The 24,478-nt window shown below is 40.4% G+C and overlaps 1 protein-coding gene across 4 annotated transcripts in view; it reads right to left on the bottom strand.

Moving 5' to 3' along the window:
- TTC6 (tetratricopeptide repeat domain 6) overlaps window positions 1–20,769 on the bottom strand; it is a 162,106-nt gene extending 141,337 nt beyond the window's left edge. For 3 of the 4 annotated variants that reach the window (XM_032789965.2, XM_032789969.2, XM_032789967.2), the window contains exon 1: window positions 4,766–6,014. In XM_032789965.2, coding sequence (XP_032645856.1) covers window positions 4,766–5,932 — 1,167 coding nt within the window. In that variant the 5' untranslated portion in view covers window positions 5,933–6,014. Of the gene's footprint in view, window positions 1–4,765; window positions 6,015–20,299 lie in introns of those variants that run through there. The other variant, XM_032789971.2, reaches the window with a different exon arrangement.
- Between the last annotated feature and the right edge of the window lie 3,709 nt (window positions 20,770–24,478).

The raw sequence follows: 24,478 nt of genomic DNA, 5'->3' as shown, positions 1-24,478 counted from the left end.
ATGAGCTCTGCATGGTCTCCTGTGCTAATCAACTTGCCATGCTGGCCGAACAGGAAATAAAATTCAAAAGTTCGCGGGGCTTTTCCTGTCTACCTGGCCAGTGCATCTGAGTTGAAAGTGCTGTCCAGAGCGGTCACAATGGAACACTCTTGGAAGTTCCCGGAGACCAATACCGTCAAACTGCATCCACACTACCCCCAAATTCGACCTGGCAATGTCAATTTCAGCCCTAATCCCCTCGTTGGGGAGGAGTACAGAAATCGATTTTAAGAGCCCTTTAAGTCAACAAAAATGGCTTCATCGTGTGGATGGGTGCAGGGTTAAATCAATCTAACACTGCTAAATTCGACCTAAACTCATAGTGTAGACCAGGGCTTGGAGTAATACACCCCCAACAGTGAACTTCCCCATTCCAAATTGATTTGGACAGATGGGGGAGCACCTCCCCATACGGTGACTCCTCCTCCCCACAGCTGAGGAGCAATGGAGGCAAGAAACAGGGGAGGATGCTGAGCTTCCTGCAGCTGGAGGACATTTCTGGGCATGGGTCTGATGCAGCCCCAGCCACTCCTTACAGGGGAAGATGTCCCGTTCTCTCCTGCCTCCCGCCCAGCAAGGATTAACACCTGATCCTGGCTCAGAATAGAAGCCACTGGCTGGGATGTTCCCAGCCCTGTGTTGATTTACCTCTCCATTGGCTGCTCCATGTGCCTGAAATGATGTACCTGCACAGCTAGGGAGTGGTGCGTGACTGCTCTTGCAGCTTCCCTGTCAGAAAGTCATTTTTCTATGGGGAAGCAAAGAAATCTGCAGGGGCCATTAATTCTGTGCAGAATTCCCCCAAGAGTATGTATCACAGGCCACCAACAGCACAAAAGACCTGCATACTAAGGAGTAGGGAAACAGTAATCAGAACATGTAAAAACAGCACAGAGTCCTGTGGCACCTTATAGAGTAACAGAAGTTTTGGAGCATGAACTTTCGTGGGTGAATACCCACTTCGTCGGATGCATGCATAAGAACGTGTTTATATAGAACATCTCTTTGCATAACTAGATTATTTGGAGCTGATGGGGGGAGGGGTTAAAGAAGATTTAAGCAAATTATTTAAACATCAGAGGTCCCTAGGCCATCATCACCAGGCAATTTTCCATAGCATCATGACAGACATGTATTGAAGAGAAATTTGGAGGAAAGTGTAATGGCTTACCAGACTCTTTCAGGAACAATTTACCATGCATAAGGGTTGCATGGAAGATTGTGTGATGTTGCTTGTGAAGCAAGTGAATAATTGGCCAATGCAGTATAAAGAACAGCATTATTAGTAGAGCAGAGGACATGGGGCGCCAACACAATAAAGTACAAATACAGATAAGAAGAATGGGTCTAAACTGAGAAGGGCCTTAACAAGTCTGGAACTGCTGAAGGTGAAGCCAGTGGAAGGACTCAAAGAGCAGGATGATGTGTTCAGATATATGGGTCAGGAAGATGACCTTAGCAGCAGTATTTTGAATATACCTCAGGGAAGCGAGGGTGAATGTCAGGAAGACCAGAGAAAAGGAGGTTGCAATTGTCAAGATGGGCAAGAATAAGAGCCTAAACAAGAGTGAAAAGACTGAATTTTAGAGATGTTATAGACATTTGGACACAGTCTGAAATGGATGCTCATATTTGCATTCCAAAATAATGTTACCATTCCTTTAGTATATAAACAAAAGAGCAGAAGCAGTAGAAGACTGAAGAAAAGGATGGACATCAGTTCCACAACAACAAATAGCCCTGGTAATCAAACTTGTAATGAAAAAAACATTACGTTTCTTTTACAGAAGAACAGTGAGGAGCCAAGTAGGAGCCAAGCCCACAAATCTACTCTAACCAGAAAATAAGGAAGATGCGAAGAATCTGACCTTCCTTCTTAAAGGCCTGATCCAAATCCAAATCATATCAATGAAAAGACTCCCATTATCTTCAATGGGAGTTGAATTGGTCCTCAAGGAAGCAGTGAAAAAGAGAAAGTTTAAAATATCTGCATATAGTCTCTGTCTGTATGAAACTGTTCTCACTTTACCAGCAAGCAATATATGAAAGGTGGTTAATTGGTGGGAAATGCATGCTGTCAATTACAGCACTGCCGCTTAAGCTTGCAGGTATAACTATCTTATACCTTCCACAAGAATTCCTTCTCAATTAATGGTGAACCATACATAGATCTATCCAAGAAGTAAAAGTCATTTATGTCTGAACTATAATTTAAACCTCAACTAGAACATAAAGAATGTAAATAGCAAACATTAAAATAACATAAATAGCATGAATGGATGTAAATGTCAAAGGGAAACAGAGTTGGTCAACAGTGACTAACCCTTATCAACCCACTTCTGAAGCACAGTAAGTGACTAGCCAAACTGTTAAGCATAATGGAGAAGATCTCAACAGGCCATCACTCTGACATGGACTCACAGTACACAGAGACAGACAGACACACATACACACACATAATTTTAAAAGATAAAAGTATATTTGGTGTTGGGTTGATACTGTTCATTACACAGTTCTTGTTTAATAACAATATTTGCATGCTCAAATTTTTGTGGTAATTTTACCAAGATTTTTATTTTACTAACAAAATGGATTTTCTTCCATCCATATACCCCAGAAGGTTATTTGGACCACCAAAGAATTATTGTACTGTAAAAAATAAAGACGATCAGCTGCAGATTGTTAAATACTGAACAAAAGCAATCCACTTCTGAAATGAATATAAACTCCCTCTCATAGTAACTTAGTAACTCAGTATATTAAGAGTTAGCAAGCACTGACAATCAGATTAAAATTATGATTTAAATTCTATTTCTCAACAAAACATGGTGGGAACTATTATTCATAACAATTGTAGTTCCCCTTGTGGAATCCAAAGAAAACATGGTTGACGGGTCATGTCACACTGCTGGGCTGGCATATCCTTCCCTGGATAACAAGTGTCTTTTTAAGGCTGCTGGGTAAATTGTGGTCAACCTTGTAACAGTACACTAAGCTATCAACATTAAGTAGCCAATGCCAATCAAGAATGAGATAAGAAGGGAAAAAGATGTAAATAAAGAAAATCTCATTTAATTACAACAGCTTGTTTTCATTTCAATAAATGTATTTCTTGGATATTTCCATTTCACCTAAAAGAACAAATTTCATAACTTGTTTGTAAAGGCAAGGACTAAAACTCAGCAATATATATTAGATAAACTATGCATAACAGATTAAAAATAATTGATAAATTCTTCATCTTATTTAAAAAGTCACTTCAGTTGAGAAAATACATGCTGCAACTGCCTTTAACTTTACGTAATTTAATCAACACTTGCTGGAGCAGCATTCACCCTTGTCAAGGCTCAGATCTTCTAGATGATGAAAATGCTAAAGAACAACCAGACCTGCAAAGACTCTCCTCCATTTTAGATTTTTTTTTAACCTGAACCTGTCAATGAAAAGTTTTAAGTGAATGGAATTCAAGATCACTATACAGATTTTAAAAAGTGCTCTCCACCCAGCAACTCCCACTGTAAACAATGGAGAATCTCTCCTCCCCACCTCAAACTGGGGCCTGAGCTTTGTTAAAAATTTGGTCACTTCTTCAGGTACCTAAATGGTAACTATAGGTTGTTGGGCCCTTTTGAAAATCGGGTCTAAGACGTATAGTTCTTATAAATAGGAAACAGAAAGTACTGTAGTATAAAACTAATAATAATTTTTCATGCAAATTGAACAGGAAATCACAATGGGATGTACTCACATATATTACTGTTTAAAATTGAGGTTCAGTTAATGTACACAATTATTGTTACTGTTCTTCTAACTTTTGCATTTAATCAAACAACATGATGTTTGTTATCTCAAGTGAATGTAATGATCATAATTGCATTCCATAGGGAGTGATGTTCTCTACCTAGCCATAACATGCATACAGTCACACAGCTCCACTGATTTGCCTCACCTTGTTCTAAAGCAACCACCTCTGCATGAAAGAGTAGTTTGGTCTCCCTGCCCATTTATTCCTGGGCACTGGAGTCTGTGTGATCACCTGACTGCTTGGAAATGGAATAAGATCTTCTTTCATCAACTTATTTCACACAAGCCTAAGAGCCATCTGACAGTAATATCCACTGTCCTGTTTAGGAACTGAATCAGTAATTGCCAAGTAAAAGGCTCTGTATCCAATTCACAGTCTTCTGAAGCATTTTTTTAATGCTTGATGCCTTATTGTAGTCTTTTACTGTAAACACTACCACATTAGATGAGAGGAATTTCTAACGCCACATCAATAAATCTAACAGTAACATATTAACAATTTTACTGTGATTTCAGAATACTAAGCAATAACTCAAAACTGACACCCTTAATATTGTTAGCTTATAAACATATTTAACACTTCTGTTAATCTGTCAATATCAAGATTATCCCTTTAAAGGGATAACAGAAAAACCATCTAGATTATAAGCAATGTAATATGGCAAGTGTCCAAAAAGACACCCTTAAATGAAGTTATATTTTAACTGGTTTTAATATTGGCTTGATTTTACTTTTAAAGGACACTGCAAATTGACAGTAAGGAACAATGAACAAAGTTCTATGACACATCAGTGTTTTTATCCATTTGTTTTGTCTGGCCTCTGTGTTATAACACATTGTAGGATCTGAAAAACAAATATACAACTTTTCTAAAGTAATATTTACTCAACAGAAAATATTGCTCTTGTTCTGGTTCACCTACTTCCATTTTTATGCTGTAGTTCTGGCCAAGAACACTCTCCAGGAGTTCTTTGATCATCTGGTCTGAGGGAGACTGAAAAGTAGACTGCAGAGAAGCAATTATTTCATCAATAGACCTTGCAACCACTCTCACAGGCAACTTTGGTGTGGAAGTAAGCTCTTCTGGTTTGCTCTGCTGGAAGTTCTCCTCATATATTTTTGAAGTGTCTGATCTAGTTATGTCTCTAGCCTCTTCCAACTGCTCTGAAGCAGACCTCACACTTGGATGACTGCAGGAGACACTGCTTCTTTTACTCAGTACTCTTCCCGGCTCAACAACTGAATCTTGTTGACTTGCTTTTGAAAGTTCTCTGCATACAATTTTTTTATCTTTTTTCCTAATAACCTTTTTCTTTTTAGAAGCCTTTTCACTTGAATCAGAATCTGTAGAACTAGATTCATCACTTTCTTTACTGTCATTGCTATCTTCTTCAGTTCTATTTGTTTTTACAGTCTGAACATTTATCTTTACAGAATGGGCTCTACTCTGCACTTTTCTAGTATCTTTGACTTTCTGTAACAGAATGGGGGTGTTATAAGTTACTAGTCTTGGACGAAGAATAAGTTTGCGATATTTAGGCTTCTGAGGCGGTGCTGGTTGTTTTAACATAGTGATTTTTTTAGTGGTACCTGCTAAAGATGCTATTACTGGCATCTTTACACTTGTACTTTCATGACTACAACTACTATTTTCCATATTTATTTTTTCAGAGTAATTTTTCTGATTTTTGTCAGCACTGTCCTCTTTTACAGAAGATTTATTTCTTTGAGGCATCACACTGAGATCATGAGTTTGTTTTTTCATGTCTCTTACTTCAGGAAAGATCCTTACTTTTCTGTGAATTTCAGAACTAACAATTAATTCATTAGGGACATTTTTATTTATATTAATGATAGGCTTATGTGAACTCTCTGACCTCTGAAGATGATACTGCTCTAACTGATGTGACTGATCTGGTGTTAAATCTTCCAGTAAGGGCTGAGTGCTCACATTTGTATGAGCAGTAGCTACTGCTTGTTTGAATTTAAGAAAATCCTGTCGAGATTCCTTGCATATAATCTCACGCTCCTTAATCATATTTAGCTCTTCTAGATAACTTAGTCCAAAGTGCTCATGTTTTCTAGCCATTTCCTCTTAATGTATGTGGCCTGTAAAGCAAAACAGAAATGTGTTTATATATGTTATGTACAAACACAGACCCCAATCCTGCAAAGACTTGTGCACATGCTTAACTTTATGCACTGCGAGTAGTTCCATTCATTTCAACAGGACTGCTCGCAGTATATACAGTTAAGCATGCCTGACCAGCCACTAGCACTTTATCTACAGAAACTCCAGCCACTGCTAGCAACTGCTGGAAATCTAGTGTAGAGAAGGCCTAAAAACGAGAGTCCTAAACGCAAAAAAACAGGTGGAGCCTTCACCTGCAATAATAAATGATCCCCTCCAGAAATATCCTACTCTCTCCCAGTAAAGAAAAAGATCCCCCTAAAGAAACTTCCCTTTAAAAGAGTATCTGGAAAAGATACAGCCCCAAAGGAAACCAGCTACCCCCAAAGAGATCCAACCTGACCTCCCCAACATGGAATATACCACCCAAGTCCCCCAAATGGGACCCCTCCTAAGCACGCACCCAGCCCCCAAATGTCCCCCTGGCCCGGCTCAAGACACCCCCAAAAGACACCACCATACCCCGACGTCCCCACAAAATAACGCGCCCGCAGGCTAAACGACAGCCCGTGGCGCTGAAGGGTCAGTGAGCCCCAGACCGAGCTCTCACCTGCCCCCGGGAGACAGCTGGGCACAGCCTGAGTGCCCCGGGCAGGAGGGCAGGGAGAGCCACAGCCACAGCCCTTCCCGCCGGGCGGCGACTCTGCCCACACACAGGGCCGGGGAAGGGGGTGGAGGGACGCTCTCGGGAACCTAGCAACAGACCCGCTGGCCTCGGTGCGTGCGGCCCGGCGGGAGAAGAGTGGGACCCGCGAAGCGCCTGCTTTCCGAGCGCGCCCCCTGCAGCCGGGGAGGGTCCAGCGGCGCGCGCCTGACGGGGGCGATGGAGGGCGGCGGGGAGGATGCTCCAGCTCTGCCCACATTAACCTCACGCGACCCCGGTGCATTTCCCCGGCGGTAGCTGTGCCGGTCTCAGCGGGAATGCAAAAGGCGAAGCAGCTGGCGCTGACGAGAACCAGGCTTCACCCAGCGAGTAGCACGGGGCACCGGTGCAGGACTTACTGCTGAGCGGGTCCAGCTCCTCCAGCAGTCGGTGCAGCTGCACCCGCTTAGGCCAGCCCTCAATGTGGCCCCTGCTCTACTAATCTCGGGGTCACCCGACGAAGGGGGGACACTTGGCTTCCGAGGCAGGCGGAGCGGTCTGGACACTGGACTGCGTGAGGAGTGTCTCCTTCCCAGCTCAGCGTGAGGACGTAGTGGGAAGCCTGGTAGCTGCGATCCAGCTGTGGGAACTGTCCCCAGAGGTTACCCGCTGGCTGAGGGGCAGCGACCAGGGTGGGATGTCTCAGCCACGAGAGCAAGCAACCTTCAGTCTGATCCTGGATTTTCCTTCAGTCTCTTTTCTTCTCTGTATAAAGAAAACTCTGTTGCCCGTTGGATGATGCTGTGCACTGGCTCCATGACATTTCTACTCTGAGACTGACTGTCAAAATGGCGTTCATGGCGTTTCATATTTATTACCTCTCAGAGACTTCCAGATAAAGTCCAAATATCTCTTTCTAACTGCCAGCCCTGCAAACTCAGCCTGGAGCTGAAGGTCAAACTTGGCTCTTTCTGGCTCATTCTTCAGCAGAAATAAAGTTTTGATCACTGGAATTTAACTAAAAAGGTGGCTGGGGACTTGTGGGACAGAACAGAATCCAGTCCAGTTCCCAGAACTATATCGACTTTGCAGTGCTAACATAAGTCAAAAGTAGAGAAAAACAGTTGTGAATGGAGCCTTCCTTGTTCCTGTGGTTGTAGATAATAACCTAATTACCTATCCATAGAGGTACCCACTACACCGGATATAGCTAAGATCTGAGAGTTCCATGTTAACACTAATCCTTTTGGAGATTTCTGATTTGGGAGGATGGGGATCTCTTCGTTAAAATAATCACACCCCATGCAACAGCAAAACCTTTTAGATACTTATCCAAACTGAACCTGGGTATCTCTGAGGCTGGCCCATCACTGAGGCTGGCCCATCACTCGCCACCAAGGTTTATATATCATTCAAAATGAAAGAAGAGCAATATGTCTCACAAGAGAACCCAAAAGACAGAACCCAGAGAAAGAACAGAGACAGATTAATGAATCTGAACACTTATGCCCTTCCATTTTCTTTTGATAGTCCATCTAAGCCCAGAAAATGCCTTGTTATTTTCAGGAAGATGTTTACTCCCAAGATGGAAAATGATTCTCTTCTCTCTAAGAGGGTTTGTCACTGCATTTAGCTTTAAGGTGGGAGGGGAAAGAAACCAACAAGAAGTGCCAAAGAAACTGCCTCAGCAAGTGTTGTTTCTTTCAAGCTAGAAGAATCATAGATGAAACATTTCTGGTTCACAACATCCAGGAGACAGGCATCAGGTGCTTGGTGATGAATCCACTTAATTCAGAGAGACTCAAACTCAACTGACAGATACAAAGCAGAATCCCTTTTTTATGCTTATTCCTTCTATTTTCACTTAATGTGCAAAATATTTGGAAGGCTCTCAACTTAGTGGTTTTGCTATGTACCACAGTGCTTACCTCCATTAATATTTATGTACAAAACAAACCAGGTTGCTGGGTAACCCAGAGGTGAAGGTCAGTGTGTGTTACAGGTCCCCCCTGTGCTGGATCAACAGAGGATTTGAGTTTGCTAAGGCCCCAGTTACAGGGTTCTTTAGCCCAACCTCTAGAGATTTACACTTCCAGATCAGTTCAGTCTCTAGTGTTGGCCAAGATGGTGGCCATCACAAATGCATTAGAAAAATATACAAAGCAAAGCCCCACATAATTTACCATAATCTGAATTTAGGTGAGGAGTTTAGTACTCTCCACTCCCTTGAGAGGCAGCAATTCCATTGCACTCTAAAAAAATTCTAATTAACTGACTTCTACCTTACTGTGTTGCTCCAAGCACCAAATTTCTGAAGTTCAGCTAATTCACTGGCTTGTATACCCTGCACCTGCTTTTCCATAGTCTTTTATTAATTTCTCCCTTTAAGATAATCTCCTAATATTAAACATACCAGATAATACTGGGGAGGGGATCCACAGTCCAGTTATCCCTGGCCTCCTGATGCTCTGCAGCATTAATATATAAGCAGGCAAGTGACCCACTTTTGTAACATAGAGCCACAGTTGCAACTTGCCAGGAACCTTGTGGCTGCAGCAAATTTGCATAATCTAGTCATGTCTGTGGATTCTTGCTATAAATCAATGGTTTCATGTCAGTTTGTGGTAGAATATCAGGGTTGGAAGGGACCTCAGGAAATCATCTAGTCCAACCCGCTGCTCAAAGCAGGACCAATCCCCAGGCAGATTTTTGCCCCAGATCCCTAAATGGCCCCCTTAAGGATTGAACTCACAGCACTGGGCTTAGCAGGCCAGTGCTCAAGCCACTGAGCTATCCCTCCCCCCATACTCCCCAAGTAACTGTCTGATAATAATGAACTTTTGTGATAAGTTACTTGCACCAGATTCAAACTAGTGACCCAAGTGGTGAAAAGGCAGTGAAAAGCACAGGACCAATATTATGATGGTAAGTAAGTATCTTTTCAGATTATTCTGCTTCTGAATGTATAGCCTTAAGAAGCCTTTTCTACCTATTTGTGTTGCTATAGCTCAAGGGAATAACAAATGTATTTCTTCCAAATAGTTCAAGTTAGACTAAGCGAGAAGGTAGATTTTTACTTTTTTCAGACAACAAAGGATGTGTGAAAGCACAGAGAACATGAGCTGTCACATTACACACAGGATCACTGGAAGGGTTCCTTCTGCTAGCAAGGTAAGTGATTAAAGCTTTAAGAACTTTTGCTTGCTCTGGGGAGCATGACTTCAGCATGGAGTAGTCTGTCCGTGTAGGGTGCCCTCTTCAGCCCATTATTTTTCTATGTAATTTGTTTCCCCTTCTCCCCAATACACTCATTAATAAATAGCTATTTATTTTATGTTGCAGTAACCTAGTTAATCATTCAAGCCATCATGCTACTATTCTGCACAATAGGAATGCAAGCAAAAGTTGATAGAGATTGCTTTCTTCGTTGAGGTAAGAATCATTAGCTGAGCCATATAGTTGGGATTCTAGGAAGCAACTCAGTCCCAAACTAACCTAATGGTAAATAATAAATCAGCATCTCACTTTATCTTTGATAGTTCTTCTCTGCAGGAGTCACTGTGGGGGATGGAAGAGAGGGCACTGAACATGAAGAGGTATTTGCATCAGGAAGCTTTAGGAAGATGGCACTGAATGGAAAGAGATATTTGCATCAGGAAGCTTCAGGAAGGAGGGGAAAACCTTAGAGATTGCTTCTTCCAGGTCAGCATTGTGATACAATGGTGAAGCACTGCAAGAAAATTAGCATGCTATGCTGCCCATCCTGTATCTGTTCTGTTCTCGGGAGTGATTCAAGCAAAACTGGGATTCCCTTCAAAAGTATTCGTTTGGGCTGCAAGAAAGGCCCAAGATTTACTTTGCATATGTTTTCCCCTTATTCCACCTGGCCTCAATGCCATGCAAGCTAGCTGGGGTCAGCACCCATGGCACTGAGGATGGAAAGATGAAAACGAGCATTGCAAAACATTTGTAGGGCTAATGTCAAGTTAAATAGCAAATATCATTTAGTTTCCTTTGTGAGTAGGGCTGTCCTCAGAGGCTAGTCCAAAAGGCAGCACTGCCAATTTATCACCTAGTGATTTACTTGAATTCCAGACACTACAGTGTCTGCATTTCATGGACTAACTCCAGAAGAAAGAGGGCTGTTGGGATGTCATCAGCATGATATTATGCACATATTGGGCTGTTATTTTCTGTCTTCTGTTTCAGTTATATTAGGGTTGTCCTTTATCCTCTAAGGAGATAGTGCCATTACCAAGGTGAAAAGCAGAAGGGGCAGGGGACAACCCTGTGTTGACAATCCCTAAGCTCTGTTTTTTATACCAGTGATTTTAATAGTATCAAAAGTTTCTGTCTACACAAATTTAATCCAATGTCTAAAACTAGATCTCGGTCTAAATTTAAGAGCTGTATATAGGCTCACTGAGCCTGGTTGAGAGTATCCAAAGAAGACTGTTCTGGGGAGGATCACTTATATATGACATAGATAAAAGTGAGGAAAAAACTATGATTAAAATAAAATGTTAAGAGAGATAAATTTGCAGGGAATGGGAAAAATCTATGCCAAGATGTAAAAGAACAAGTAGTGTTACAACTAATTGATAACAGTGGGAGTTCTGCATTTGGAATGACAAGGATAGAAGCTGACCTACTGTGAGCAGTTTAGGAAAAATATGAACGGTCGGCTCTCAGCTGTCAATTGTGATTTCGTCAGGTCCAGGTGTTTCCTCTAGGGTGACCAGTGGGCAAGTGTGAAAAATCAGGACAGGCGGTGGGGGGTTATAGGTGCCTATATAAGAAAAAGCCCCCAAAATCAGGACTGTCCCTATAAAACTGGGACATTTGGTCACCCTAGTTTCCTCTCACTTTCATTTCTGAGAACACCTTGCCTTTCTTTGTCCGCTTAAGGGTGGCCATGCTACCTTTGCTCTTTGCCAGTCTGAGATTATCCTGCAGTGCAAGCCCAACAAGATGATCACTGAAAGAACTCTAGCAAAGAAAACACATGTTCATGGACATGAAACAGTGAATAAGAATGAGCCCTGGAATGAAAAAAATAATGGAAATGACTGGTAGGGGATTCAGAGCTGTCAGGAGCATCTTTAGAAATTGAGACACAATGAGACAAATAAGATTCTTCAGCTTCTGACTTTCAGCTGAAGAGAAGGAATTTACCTAAGGAGCAGAGATATGAAAATAAACCAAATGCACTGAGCAGCAGATACAGATAGTGCTGAGACCCTTGATGTAACAGATTCTAGGAACAGCTAAGAGAAAATGCAGAACAAATGCCTGGATTAAGAGCCTGGCAAAAGTCAGAGGTGTAATGGGAAGAAACCCCAGAAAAGTTAGTAATAGTGTTGAGCAGGACATTTGTCTTATGGCTATGACTGTAATTGGTGACTGAACTGATCCATTGATTCATTTTAAGGGGAATAAAGACAAAGGGCTATCAAAAGTACAGGTCTGTTGAAATAAAAACATATAAAACAATAACACGTATGAGTCTTACTGAGACAGGAAGAAGTAAAATAATGCTGCAAATAGTTTTCTCCATGCCTTGGGTTAATATAGCTGCTGAAGATATTGCAGTGAATTGTCTCCATGGTACTCATCCTAAGGACAATCACATCAAAAACTGTGAGTAGCTTTTTGTAGGAAAAGTATGACATACATATATTCTGGTAAGAAACTGATCTGTATTTCCTAGCCCTAATGAGTTGACACTAGACAGAGTATACAATAGCCACTGTTACAATTTTCATTCAAAAAAAATATCAAAGCACTAATTTGGGCCCAAACATATAATCCAAGCAGAACTTCCACTGTAGTCAGTGCGTTTTGCCTGCATGAGGACTACAGGACTGAGCCTTTTCTCATTAGGTATACATGCTAGCTAGAAAAAGTGATGTGACTTATTTACTACTGTAAGATTATTCTTTATTTTGGGCAATAGGATAGAGGTAATTTATTATAAATAGTTAGGCTGCAATAGGCACTAAGACGCTTGATCCTGTTCCCAGTTAAATCAATGACAAAACTCATATTGATTTAAATGGGAGCAGTAGGGCAATTAGACAGGACTTAGTAAGAGTCTAATTGTCCCTTCTGCAGAAAATTCACAGGACAGGATTCTGGGGAGGAGGGGGAATGGTTTTTACCACCTAACTCTCTGTTTTCCCTCAAGACCCATACAATTTTCAGAAGCCCAGGGCCATCTGCACAGGAGGCTCTGGCTCTTAGGCCCTAGCTGCCAGAAAATACAGCTTCTGAAACCCCCTTTCTTTCCCCAGACTTCCCTGCAGGGCTTAGGGGATGATGTACATCCTGACAGCCCTCTCCCTTCTACCTCAACTCTACTCACAGATCTGCCACCCCATGAAAGGCCTTTGTCGGATCTGGGACAGAGGATACAGTGTCATAGAGGCAGCTGACACTCCTCCACCTTACCCCAAGATTGCAGTTTTGTGCATGGAGAGTCCCCTATACACATGGACACTAGGAGGGAGATATCCCTTTTCCCCAAGTTCTAGTGTGTGGCTTATAAACCTCTCTTAGCCATCCCAGTCATACCTGGAGCCTAGAGGAGGTTGTTGTTTTTTTTAGTGTAAGCCATTTAGTTGAACAGTTTAACCCTCATCTCAGTAGCCTGCTTAGTCCAAGGTTTTAATCAGTAGATGAATCTCAGTACATGTAGATAGATCTAGATCTGGAAAACCTTGTATAGTTTAGTCCCTGGGTACACACTATTATTTTTCTAAATTATACTTCACCATATCACTAAGCTTTCTAACTTCATATAAATTGTACCTTCTAGGTTAGCAGGCTACTACTATTACAAGGAAGGCTCTGTTCTTTTAAAAAGAAAAGTGATTTTTAAAAAGTGTTCAGTTGGCTGGAGAGAAAATGCAAATCAGTTTCCTTTGTTTCTAATTAGCACAAGCTCTTTAAAGAAACATTCCTAGGAAAGCTAAAAAGTAATAATTTTAAAAGAAGAGAAATTGTCTGCTTTGTAGCAAAAAGCAGTATGTTTGCACAGAACCACTTATCTATCCAACTACTATAATAATTAATAATAGTCTTTATCACTTGTATATTATTTTTCACTCATAATCTCAAAGAAGGCTAAATAACATTATCCCCATTTTAAAGATTGGAAAACTGAGGTACAAAGTGATTACATGACTTTCCTAAGGCCACAAAGAGAATCATTGTCAGATTCAATAATTGAATCCATGTCCCCTAACTTCTAGTACAGTGCTTCTCTTCTACATCCTCTATCCCAGATAAATAGAAAAACTTTATAAAATTACTCAGATTGTAATCCTATATTTGCTGTTTAAATAAACCAATAACTCTATTTTAATATTTCACTTTTCTCATATATACAAATAAAATAAGCATAAGCATACCAAAGACAACTTCTTATTAATAAATAAATACAGTGATTATTAATTCTTGAAATACCATAATCCATATGTGTGGTAATTAGCTAAATAAATTCCAAAACAAACCATTATCCAGTTTAACCTCAGGAAACTGATCAAATTAGTAGCTATAGTTTAGGACTACCTCATCTGCAGTGTTTTAGTGAAGCCATTTGTGCTGTGCAAGGGAGTTTCTGTGGTACTGGAAAAAGGGACTGAGTTGGGCATCTGTCCTGCAATGAGACCTGCTCTGCCTCAAAATCATTATCACTTGATTTTATTATGACCATAGCATTATATGTAGTCCATGAATTCAAGCAAAAGTGCTCACTCATAAACTTGTAAATGGCCTGATTTAGAACTAAATTATGTCTTCTGTGTGTTACCTTTATGGGAACTGCAAGTTCATAATCAATATTTGGCCTGTAATCATTATTGTAGCAAACCCCAAACTATCCTTGGAAAACAATGTTGTTGTCATTGCTTGTGTATACTTGCAACAACATTGCAGTTTTTAATCATTGATGAATTACAAGAAGGTAGACTGTAAAATAATGCACTTTATATTGCAGGCAAAAATACATAGTGGTATTCAAATTACCTGATTTAGGGCCCAATCCTGTAAATGCTACCTCTTGAAAGTAGTACTTAATATTATGAGTTGTCCCATTAACTATAAAAGCCTGCTCCAGCTCCACTGAAGTATAAGGCATTGGTAGCTTTTCCAGTGTCAGTGTGTGGGTGTTTGATCAACTCCTATTGGAATTACTTATAGCAATACAAAGTAGTAAAGGTCTACAGTTTCAGTACCTTAAGTAGCTCAGACCATCACCTTCTGAGAGTTATGGTACTTAGAAAACTGTAATTCTTCTAATCATGCATCTGACGAAGCGGGTATTCACCAACCAAAGCTCATGCTCCAAAATATCTGTTAGTCTATAAGATGCCACAGGATTCTTTGCTGCTTTTACAGATCCAGACTAATACGGCTACCCCTCTGATACTAATCATTGTATCGTATCTCTGATTCACAACAAATATTCACACTCTTCTTTGATAAGCTCCTCTGTGGTTCCACAATATCTGTGCTTGCCAACATGATACCAATAGAAATAGTTTTGTAAATAAATATCTCTTCCTCCTAAGTGTTTAGGCTTTACTTTATTTGTTTGCCAATTTAAACATATTATTTAAACACTGGCATGTCCTTGTCAGCAGCAGAGTTGATTAAAAAGTTGGAAATTTGATGATGACCTTTACCTTTCAAGCAATATTTTTAATGAGACATTACGACCACTTTTAGTGAACACAAACCAAAAGTTTATATCTGGCAGATTTTAACTGTGCCATTCATAATCTAAGTAAGTGTCATATTATTACGTACCCTAAGAGAAAATATCTGATTTACTTTTACAAGTTAGTCATAATCCTTACAGTGAGAAGAGCAGAGCCTCTCCTGTTTTGATAGAAGTCAAAAGCAATAAGTAAAAATAAAGCATTTTCACTTAGGTAATATGCTATCCTATTTATCTATTAAGGCTCTAATTGTGCACTGAGTCACTGAGACTATGCAGGAGTTTAAAGTTAAGCTGCTGCAGAAATCTTGCTGGATATAGCCCTGAACTTTTAATTTAGTTTTTAAAGGTTGACCTTATTACTGGCTGCTCTCCACTTTCTTAGTGTTATCCTGGCAAATTCTCCAGACTTCAGTCCCAGTTCATTTCATCTGCTCCCTATAGGGTCACATTTTGATCTTGAATATATATATGTGTGTGTAGTTCTCATTGACTTCATAGCTGAAAAGCTCGGTCTTTTGGGACATACAAGCCCCATATATGCAGACTATGCAATTAAAAGGTCAACCCTATGCATAGAGGGGATTAAATCTGCTGTGGCTCCAGCAGTACAGAGAGGTTGGAGAGTCCAGGGCCAAAACTGCTAAAAAGAATTGTGGAGATTCTGTTTGTGAGCCTGCAGAGGCTGAGGTTTGGTATGAGAGCGACTCCCTGATAGCGATCCTGCAAAAGGTGATGGGGAAAGGGCCTCTTGCCCCGACCCTAGGATGATAATAAGAAAGGATTCTGTCCACAATCCTGCAACTAGTGTGGGGGAGATAGAACCCTTCCCAACAGCAGCGATTAGGGGCTATCTGAGAAATTTGGGTTCCCTCCATCACTGTTTTGGGCGCTTTCTCTCTCTCATCATTTAAAGAGGAAGAAATCTGAAGCTGAGTAAATTCCAGAATCTCACTTTAAAGAGAGCTCCCTTTTGGAGCTGTCGGCCTGTGGGAGGGTCTTATGCTGCTTTACTCTTCACTGACTGCCTCTTAGCTGAGGAAGAACTGATGCCACATGAGGAGGTAACAGAAGGCACTTAGTGTGGTAAGTGCTTTTTCTGATGTAATTTCCTAGATCCTGAGTATCATAAGAAGATCTATCCCTTGGTTTGGGGAAGCTGTGTAAAGCCAAAATCTGCTTCATGCAGCCAGCTACAGGGGAGAACAAACCTTCAGAATAGGGAACAGCTAGCAGGGCTGTGGCGCTCAGGAGGTTCACAGAACTTGGGTGATCCCTGGAGTCCCTGTGGCAATAATGAGCTGGATAGAACCCTAAGCAAAACCAGCCTTTGCATACTATGCCATGGAATCTCATTGGGACTCCTATTCTAAGGAAATATCACTGACATTCACTTCCCCTCAGTAAAGTCCTTTACTCCATGGACTCCACTGGGCATGCTCAAAGGGGGCTACAGATGTTCCACTGCAGAGGCTAGTGGTGGTGGAGGGTGTTCCTCTGATAGATGAAATACCACACCTGCTCCTGCATATGTGATCATACTTCCCCACAATCTACAGTGCATGAGCATTGCTAACTCAGCTCAAGGAGATTCATCTTTAGCTCATTTGTGATAGGGCCCTGAATTTTTTGTAGCAGAAAGTCTTGTGTTTTATGAACTGTGAAATGCATAAGTAGCATTTCCGGTAGCATTAGACAGAGTGGAACTTTAAATAAACCACCTCTGTGTTTTGTTATATTCAACCCTTCCATTACTGTGAATTCAAAACTGAAATCACTCCAGGACAACCATTTATGACAGCCACTGGTCTCTACCACACATCCCTCTAATACTGATGGAGAGCTAAAGGCACACAGCTGAATTAAATCTGTCTTCCCAGCTGACTTAAAGAATAGGCCCCATCAGCCCAGGAAGAAAGGTCCCAACACAGTCCTGTGGGGTGGGAGAATTATCGGGTGGGGTGAGATAGGGCTGCCCAGAGGGGTGGGGAGGTAAGTGGGGCAATTTGCCCCAGGCCCCGCAGGGGCCCCCACGAGAATATAGCATTCTATAATATTGCAACTTTTTTTTATGGAAGGGGCCCCCGAAATTGCTTTGCCCCAGGCCCCATGAATCCTCTGGACAGCCCTGGGGTGAGAGGGAAGAACCTTCCACAATCCCCATCACCCAAAATGTGAGCTATCAAACCCACCCTTCCCTCAAGAAGAGCCATTTCACCTAGACTTAGTAGCATTTGCATAAGCACTGCCAGCCACCGTCACTTCTGCAGCTTGTGCCTATAGTGGTATGGAATTATTTGATTTATTATGGCCTTTAAAGTTGAGCCGACCTTTTTCTAGGATAGGTAAACCTGCTGCAATTCTAGGATTTCAACATTTTGCCTGGAAAACCACATATATTGCCTATTTAATAGGTCCTTTGTTAGGGCTAAAGGTCCAGTTCAATTACAGTGATTGTTTTGCTTCCTTACTTCTCTGTTGAAAGCCCCACCTGTACCCTGAAAGATCATGTTTGTTGTTAGAGTTGGATTTCACATTAGGAAACCATAGGGATTTGTGCATGTTTTACTCAAATTCACTCCTTAGCTACTGCTAGTATGTTATGATAACTCCAGAGACAAGGTGGGTAAAGTAATACCTTTTATTGACCAGCTTCCGTTGGTGAAAGAGACAAGCTCTCCAGCTCACACAGAGCTCTTCAGACTTGAAGAAGAGGTCTATGTAAGCTTGAAATCTTGTCTCTTTCACCAATAGAAGCTGGTCCAATAAAAGATATTACCTCACCCACCTTGTCTCTAATATCCTGAGACCACTAGAGCTTCAGCAACACTACACAACAATTATGACTCTATTAACTTTCAAAATAAACAATGTGTTTTGAAAATTGGATTTGTGAGAATGGGTACAGGGCACCCAATATACAAGATAAACATTTATTTTTACAGTTCCATAAATTATAATATAAGCATTACACCCAACATTCAAAATAAATGCTTATTTTTGACACTGGTGAAAAAAAAGCCAAAGTATTTTAACAGGTCTGTTTCCATACTTGAAAGGATCCACCCCAGGCCACATATAAATGTGGGTATCCTGACAATTTGAACTATCCAAATAACATGTATATATCTAGCAGCATTCACAAAAAGTAACTTAAAGTATGTACTACATAGCTTAATTGGATGGTAAACTATTTACCAAAAAGTATGTTGCTTTAAACAAATAAGACATACATTTCCTTATTATCCAGTGGTCTTTGTGTCCAATTGTAATGATTGGACAGCCACTATTTCTTTGTAGTTTTAATTTTAAAGATCTGTTCCCCTCTATAACTGGTTTAGTACACAGATATTCTCTGATCAGTTTTAGAGCAGGAATGTCGACGATGTAACCAGATATATTCTGATACCTAAATTACACCGGAATTAAATCTAGAAAAAGAATGGATGCTACCACATCAATACAAATCATAGGATAAAACAAATTCCTGGCAGCACAGCATCGCTACAACAATGTGCAAAGCGATAACTCCCATGACTGTGAAAAAAAAAAAAAAGAACTTTGTTAAGTGACTAAATTGTCACAATCAAGTAATTAAAGAATCCGGAGTTGTTAGGGCCGGATCATTAGCGGTGTTGTTGCGGATCTCAACATCTTTCAGGAGCTGCTCAGCACCGATCAGGATCGGGACCAGAAGTGACTGTTTTCTAAACCAATGTCTTCTTTTATATCTTCCCCCCTCGATACTTCATGAATCTGATGGACCGGATCCTGTTCTCACCGACTACAATGTGAGCAGGATCGAGCCCTGTGTAGGCGAATAACTTATCGGTGAACCTTCAACTTGCAAAGTTATCTGCTTCATTCAAAATAAAGAACTCGGGGAACCCCTACTACTGCTTGGTGGGAAGATTTCTTGTGCATCTGCGCTACAAATTCTTTGCTTCTTCTATTAGGAAAACATACTGTCTAGTTTGGAATGTCAGAGAGAGAGAAAATACAAGAAAACAGGTTAAATGTTGGAGACTACTCTATTATTGGACAATCTGCGAGTCAGTCACCCAACTGGCGCCACAAAAATGGGGGTAGGAGAGGAGGATGGAGGCGAAACACACGAATTCCCCGGCGACATTTGTGTTGATTTCATCAGTCAGACTTCCTGGCAATTCTCCAGAATCCTGATCCGGGTAATAGTTAATTACCCATTATTAATAACACGTGAATTCCAAAATATTGATAATTTTGCAGAATTTCTCATATAATGTGTCCCCTTTATACTTGTGTATAGTTCCTCTTTAAAGGAGTGACTCTGAACTGTATATGTTGTCACCGTCTATAGTTAGAGGTGCCCATTCCGTTTGGATTTATTGTGATATGGAAATAACACTAAGTCCTGGCGGTTGACAACAGTTCTGCTTTAATCCTGTATCTTACAATCACACCTCTTTATTTGCATGAGAGTGAAATTAAAGGTAGAAAAATCGATTCATTTGAATAGCTTAATCGAGATCCATTTTTCAAACGCATCGTTGTATTTGAAATGGGCTTTTGTCTGTAGACACCAGAGGAGATAAAGGATTCAATTCAGAACGAAAAAGGGTGTTGCCCATGTGATGGGATCACGGAACCATGTAGTGTAGTTAAATGTCACTTGTATAAGTGATTCATCAGACATTTAAAATCTACTTCCCTGTATGTTCACTTTAAGGAAAAGAAAATTCCTTTTACAGTTTAGCAGGATAAACAAAACAAGCAGAAGCTAAGGGAAGAGACACTTCATTATTTCAAGGCAGATCATTAGTTAAGGAAAAACTACTTAACTGACAAAATCCGAGGCAAGAAAAGTTCATGTGGAAAAGACTAAAAGAAACCGTTGATCCAATAAAGTGTTCTTACCTGTCTAGGCAGGTAAACTGATCCCAAAAGAGAGGAAAGTAAATGCAACCTTATCGCATCTCACCTGTTCGTGAACTCCTCCTGCTGAGCGACTCAAGAGTTCAACCCTTACATCAAAGACATATTCGAAAATGGGTCTCGTGTGAGTCTGAGGCATACTTTTAAAACAAAGAGATTTCACATGCTCGGCTGGCCTGGGAGGTGTTAAAATGCACGAAGCTATATTTTGCCCAAAAATTGCAATGGTGAACCTGTTCATCACTGTTGACATTTCACTGCCGAAGTGGTTTTATTCGGTCTAGATCCTTGCATAAAATTGCATTTTGTCTTGGTATTTAGTGGAATTCAGGTGCTCTTTAAAACAATCGAAGTACGTTCTGGGAGTGAGAAAGGAGGATTCAGGTTTTCACAGTTTGTGTTGTCTCTGCCCAGTATTGAAAAGAGACACTTTCTACACCCTGCGATCTGGCAACTTCGGGATTTTCGTTGTATTGGCATTCGTGTGCGTTTTTGTATGAAATAGAAGTAATAGGGTTTTCCTGTTTCTGCTTCTTCTCTTCTGTAGAAAAGAAGTAAACTGCTTTTTCCAGATAGATAGATAGATAGATCACCAAGTTTAGACCAAACAACTTTAACCCTTCCCCATAATACTCTAATAATATAGAAATCCTTTCTGATAATGAACAATTCTATGGTGCAGATCTGCAATTAAATTTATATACGGGAAAATGAAACGAAGTCTACACATTAACGTAGAAGAAAAATATCCTTAGCTGCATGGAAAGCGACAGATGATTGAAACAGGTGCACAAGTTAGCGATGTGTCCCTTAACAGAACATCTGTTTAACGTCGATCAGACGATCTCATTTGGCTAAAACCAAGAAGCCACTTCAAATTAAATCTGAAGAATTACCTGCAGATCCTGTCCATTTCAAAAGCAAACTCTTTCCTTAATTAAGCGACAAAGTTATTTTGTTCTAGGAAAAACAATTAAACAGCTTTTTCCCCTCTGTCTCTCTCTCTTTTTTTTAAATAACTCCTGATAATTTAAAGTTTTGTTTCTGGGTTTAGAGGGTTTGTGAAGAAGTGAAACTGTGGAGAGGCTGGAATATATAAATAACTTTTATATTTGGCAAGTTAGTATGAATGGCAAACACTAATTTTCCCCAACTATATTCTTCAGTAAATGAGATGACAAATAACCAAAAAATATGCCATTTCACCTTGCTCATTGTCATTTTTTCCCTACCTGAGGCCTGCCGGGAATACCCTGGACAAAACTGGCTTCAAATATTGTGTGTTTTCTGTAAAATAAGTAGGATAAATTAGCAGAGAATCCTGTGGCACTTTATAGACTAACAGACGTTAGGATAAATTGTGACTCGCTTATAAGAACAGCTTCCATTAACGTCTTTTCTAATTGCAATCCCGTTATTCCACGCCCCCATCTGCAACATCCTGCGAATTCTGATGCGGAGAAATCACTGAAAGGAACTGAGAGTCTGACCTCCGTCAGACAATTCAAAGCAGAGCCCCTTCCCCTTCCTCCTCTGTATTATTACTCTGCAAAACAAACGATCTTTGAAGAAAATGATTTCAGGGATTCGTTATAAATAGGCACAATCCGCACTAGTTCGATAAGAGGGAAGGAACCAGGGATCCACTTTTATAGCCTAGCAAACACACTTCGGCATCTAGACTCACCCCAAGAGGCTTTATCTGGAGTCACCCACTCCCATCTTAAGAAGAGTCTCCTTTCTTTCCTGCCTAAAGTAACTTAAAAAAGTATGCAGCTGACGTCCAGATCATCGGGCATGTTATTATGAAGAGTTTCAACAGCTAGCTGGCTAGAGCGATCGATTGACATGTACCCTTTTTAAATCCCCGCAAAAGTTAACCGCCCTGATCCCCAAGGTTAGATCCACCGCTACAGTCAGGAAAGTGCATGGGAAGCCAGTCTCTCAAACAGCAGGCTGCAGTGCAGTAAAGGGGAGTGGGCATTGCGGAAATTTCCAGTAGCGGCCGATTCTTTACCTCAGGCAGCTTGATTTGTAGAAGTGAAAACCGTTGTAAGAAGATTATAAACTGCAGTTGTTCATGGGCTATTACACCCAATAGTTGTGTTTAAAACAGGTATGTGAGTTTGACGTAACAGCTGGACAACAGGAGGCGCTGTGACTTTGTTTAATCAAATAAGTCTCCTGTACACCTATAATTTCAGTGCAACAAAATTGTCTTACAGTTGTCTTTCAGTTGCCTTACTATTTAAAAGGGGGCTGATTCTTTAATCAGTTATGTGTGCTGATATCATTGCTTATGTGTTTTAGATGGACGGAGAATGTAGTTTTAAACAGGTTGACTTTTGAGCCAGCTAGTATTTCTGCTGCACTTTGCCTTGTGACGTTTCTATATAATTTTGCAAGTGTATCTAGCAAACATGTGGCTTCGACAGTCATCTTCTTTTCGTGGGTTTTAGCTGATCCCTTTTGGGAGCTAATATATTTAGACAGTTGTTCACTAGAATTACATTGCTGCGGAAAATAGGATACTATCTTGCTTATCTCACACAAACGAAGAGTAGTTTGTAGTATAGTCACCTGAAAAAGAGAGGACTTTTTGCTGCTGAAAACCCCGCCAGTTTTATAGTGCATTTGTGGGTACTTGTATGTTATCCAAACAGAACCAAAAATATTGAAATAAACAAATACTCAAAAAGCACTAATTCATAGATTGATTAGTACTCATAGATAGATAGATAGATAGATCGATAGATCCTGCATTGTTTAATGATATTGTCTCTTAGTACGTTCCATGTGGATTTTGTTTCAACCTAAATCTTTTATTCACAGTGTGGCCACTTTAAGAAGCGGATTGTAATCCAATGCCTTTATCTTTTTATTTCTTTAACGGCACATTTTCATCCCTTGTTCTCGCCTGCTGATATCAGAGTTTTGTTTGTTTCAAGGATTTAACTTAATTCTGTTGCCAGATTTAAAGAAAAAAGGGAAAGAAAAAGAACAAAGAAAGGGATAACAACGCGTTTACTAGACAACTTAAAACCTATTTCTTCAAAGCAGAGATATTATATATGAGACTATATATTGGAATGTTAATTTATTTTTTTAGGTACTTCAATAAGAAAGTTATCTAAGGTGGGATGCACAAGAATTTAGCACAGTATTAGTAAAAAATACAAGGACAGTTAAATGTGGAAGCAACCAAAAGCCGTTGTACATGTCCCATCTGATAAACAACTGGTAAAGAAATTCAGATCACTTGTGTATCTTTAATCTGTTTGCTATCATTCGTATATAATCGATTTCCAAACGTCCAGGAAATTATAAAGTGGTTTATTCCCGGCCCCCTGCCTTTCCCCGAAGGCTTTTTACTACGAAGTAATACAAGTTCTGTCATCGGGACAAACATAAAGGAAGTTGCTAAGAAACCCAAGAAGATCTTGACGTCAGATCAGAGAATCACAAAAGCTAGAAATTGATATCTTAGTTCACCCAGCTCACCCCCCTACAAGGGCTGGATTGGTCGCTCACGTGCTTTTTCACCTTTTAGCCAAGTAAGGCCATTATCAGGCAGGCACCCGCATTTCTTGTGAGAAGTCAGAATAATGCACAATTTAAGTTACTAATCAGGACTCAGCTATTCATTATTGTCACTGTTACTGGGTGACTATTTCCAAGCAAGCTTCTGGGCTGAATGCTTTCTATAACAAAGATATAAAATGGTTTCAGTGACTCACCTGATGTTTGTCAAATATAGGTTAATGTCAGTGGATCCGCATTCAAGCCGATGTTCGTGTTTATTGGGTGGCTTAGCGTCATGCCTCACCGCTGTGACACACATGGCATGGTTTCTAAACGTGTGACACAGTAAAAGAGAATAATAAAATATACAGCTACATCGAAGCCTTGTATGAAGGACTGGACTGGATTTAGTCCATGAGCATGTCAATAGAATTTTGGAAACATATGTTCGAGAACTTTGACTGAAATTGGAAGCACCAAAGTTATTTGCCTTGATGAGTCTGGAGGCGAGGGGAGTGGGAAGTATTGTGTGATATGATCATAAGACTAGTTCTCATTTCTTGGCGTGTGTTGGCTGCAGTGCTCAGTCAGTACTCTGAAATATATGCCGGTCGCCAAGTTGAAGGAGCATCTACTGTACTTTAGTAAACACAGCCCGGTAATCTCTGAGTTTGGAGGCTTTTGTATTCTATTCAACAGTGGG

The sequence above is a fragment of the Chelonoidis abingdonii genome, chromosome 4, assembly GCF_003597395.2.
Source record: "Chelonoidis abingdonii isolate Lonesome George chromosome 4, CheloAbing_2.0, whole genome shotgun sequence".
Taxonomy (NCBI): domain Eukaryota; kingdom Metazoa; phylum Chordata; order Testudines; family Testudinidae; genus Chelonoidis; species Chelonoidis abingdonii.
This window is presented reverse-complemented; position numbering and strand designations above follow the sequence as displayed.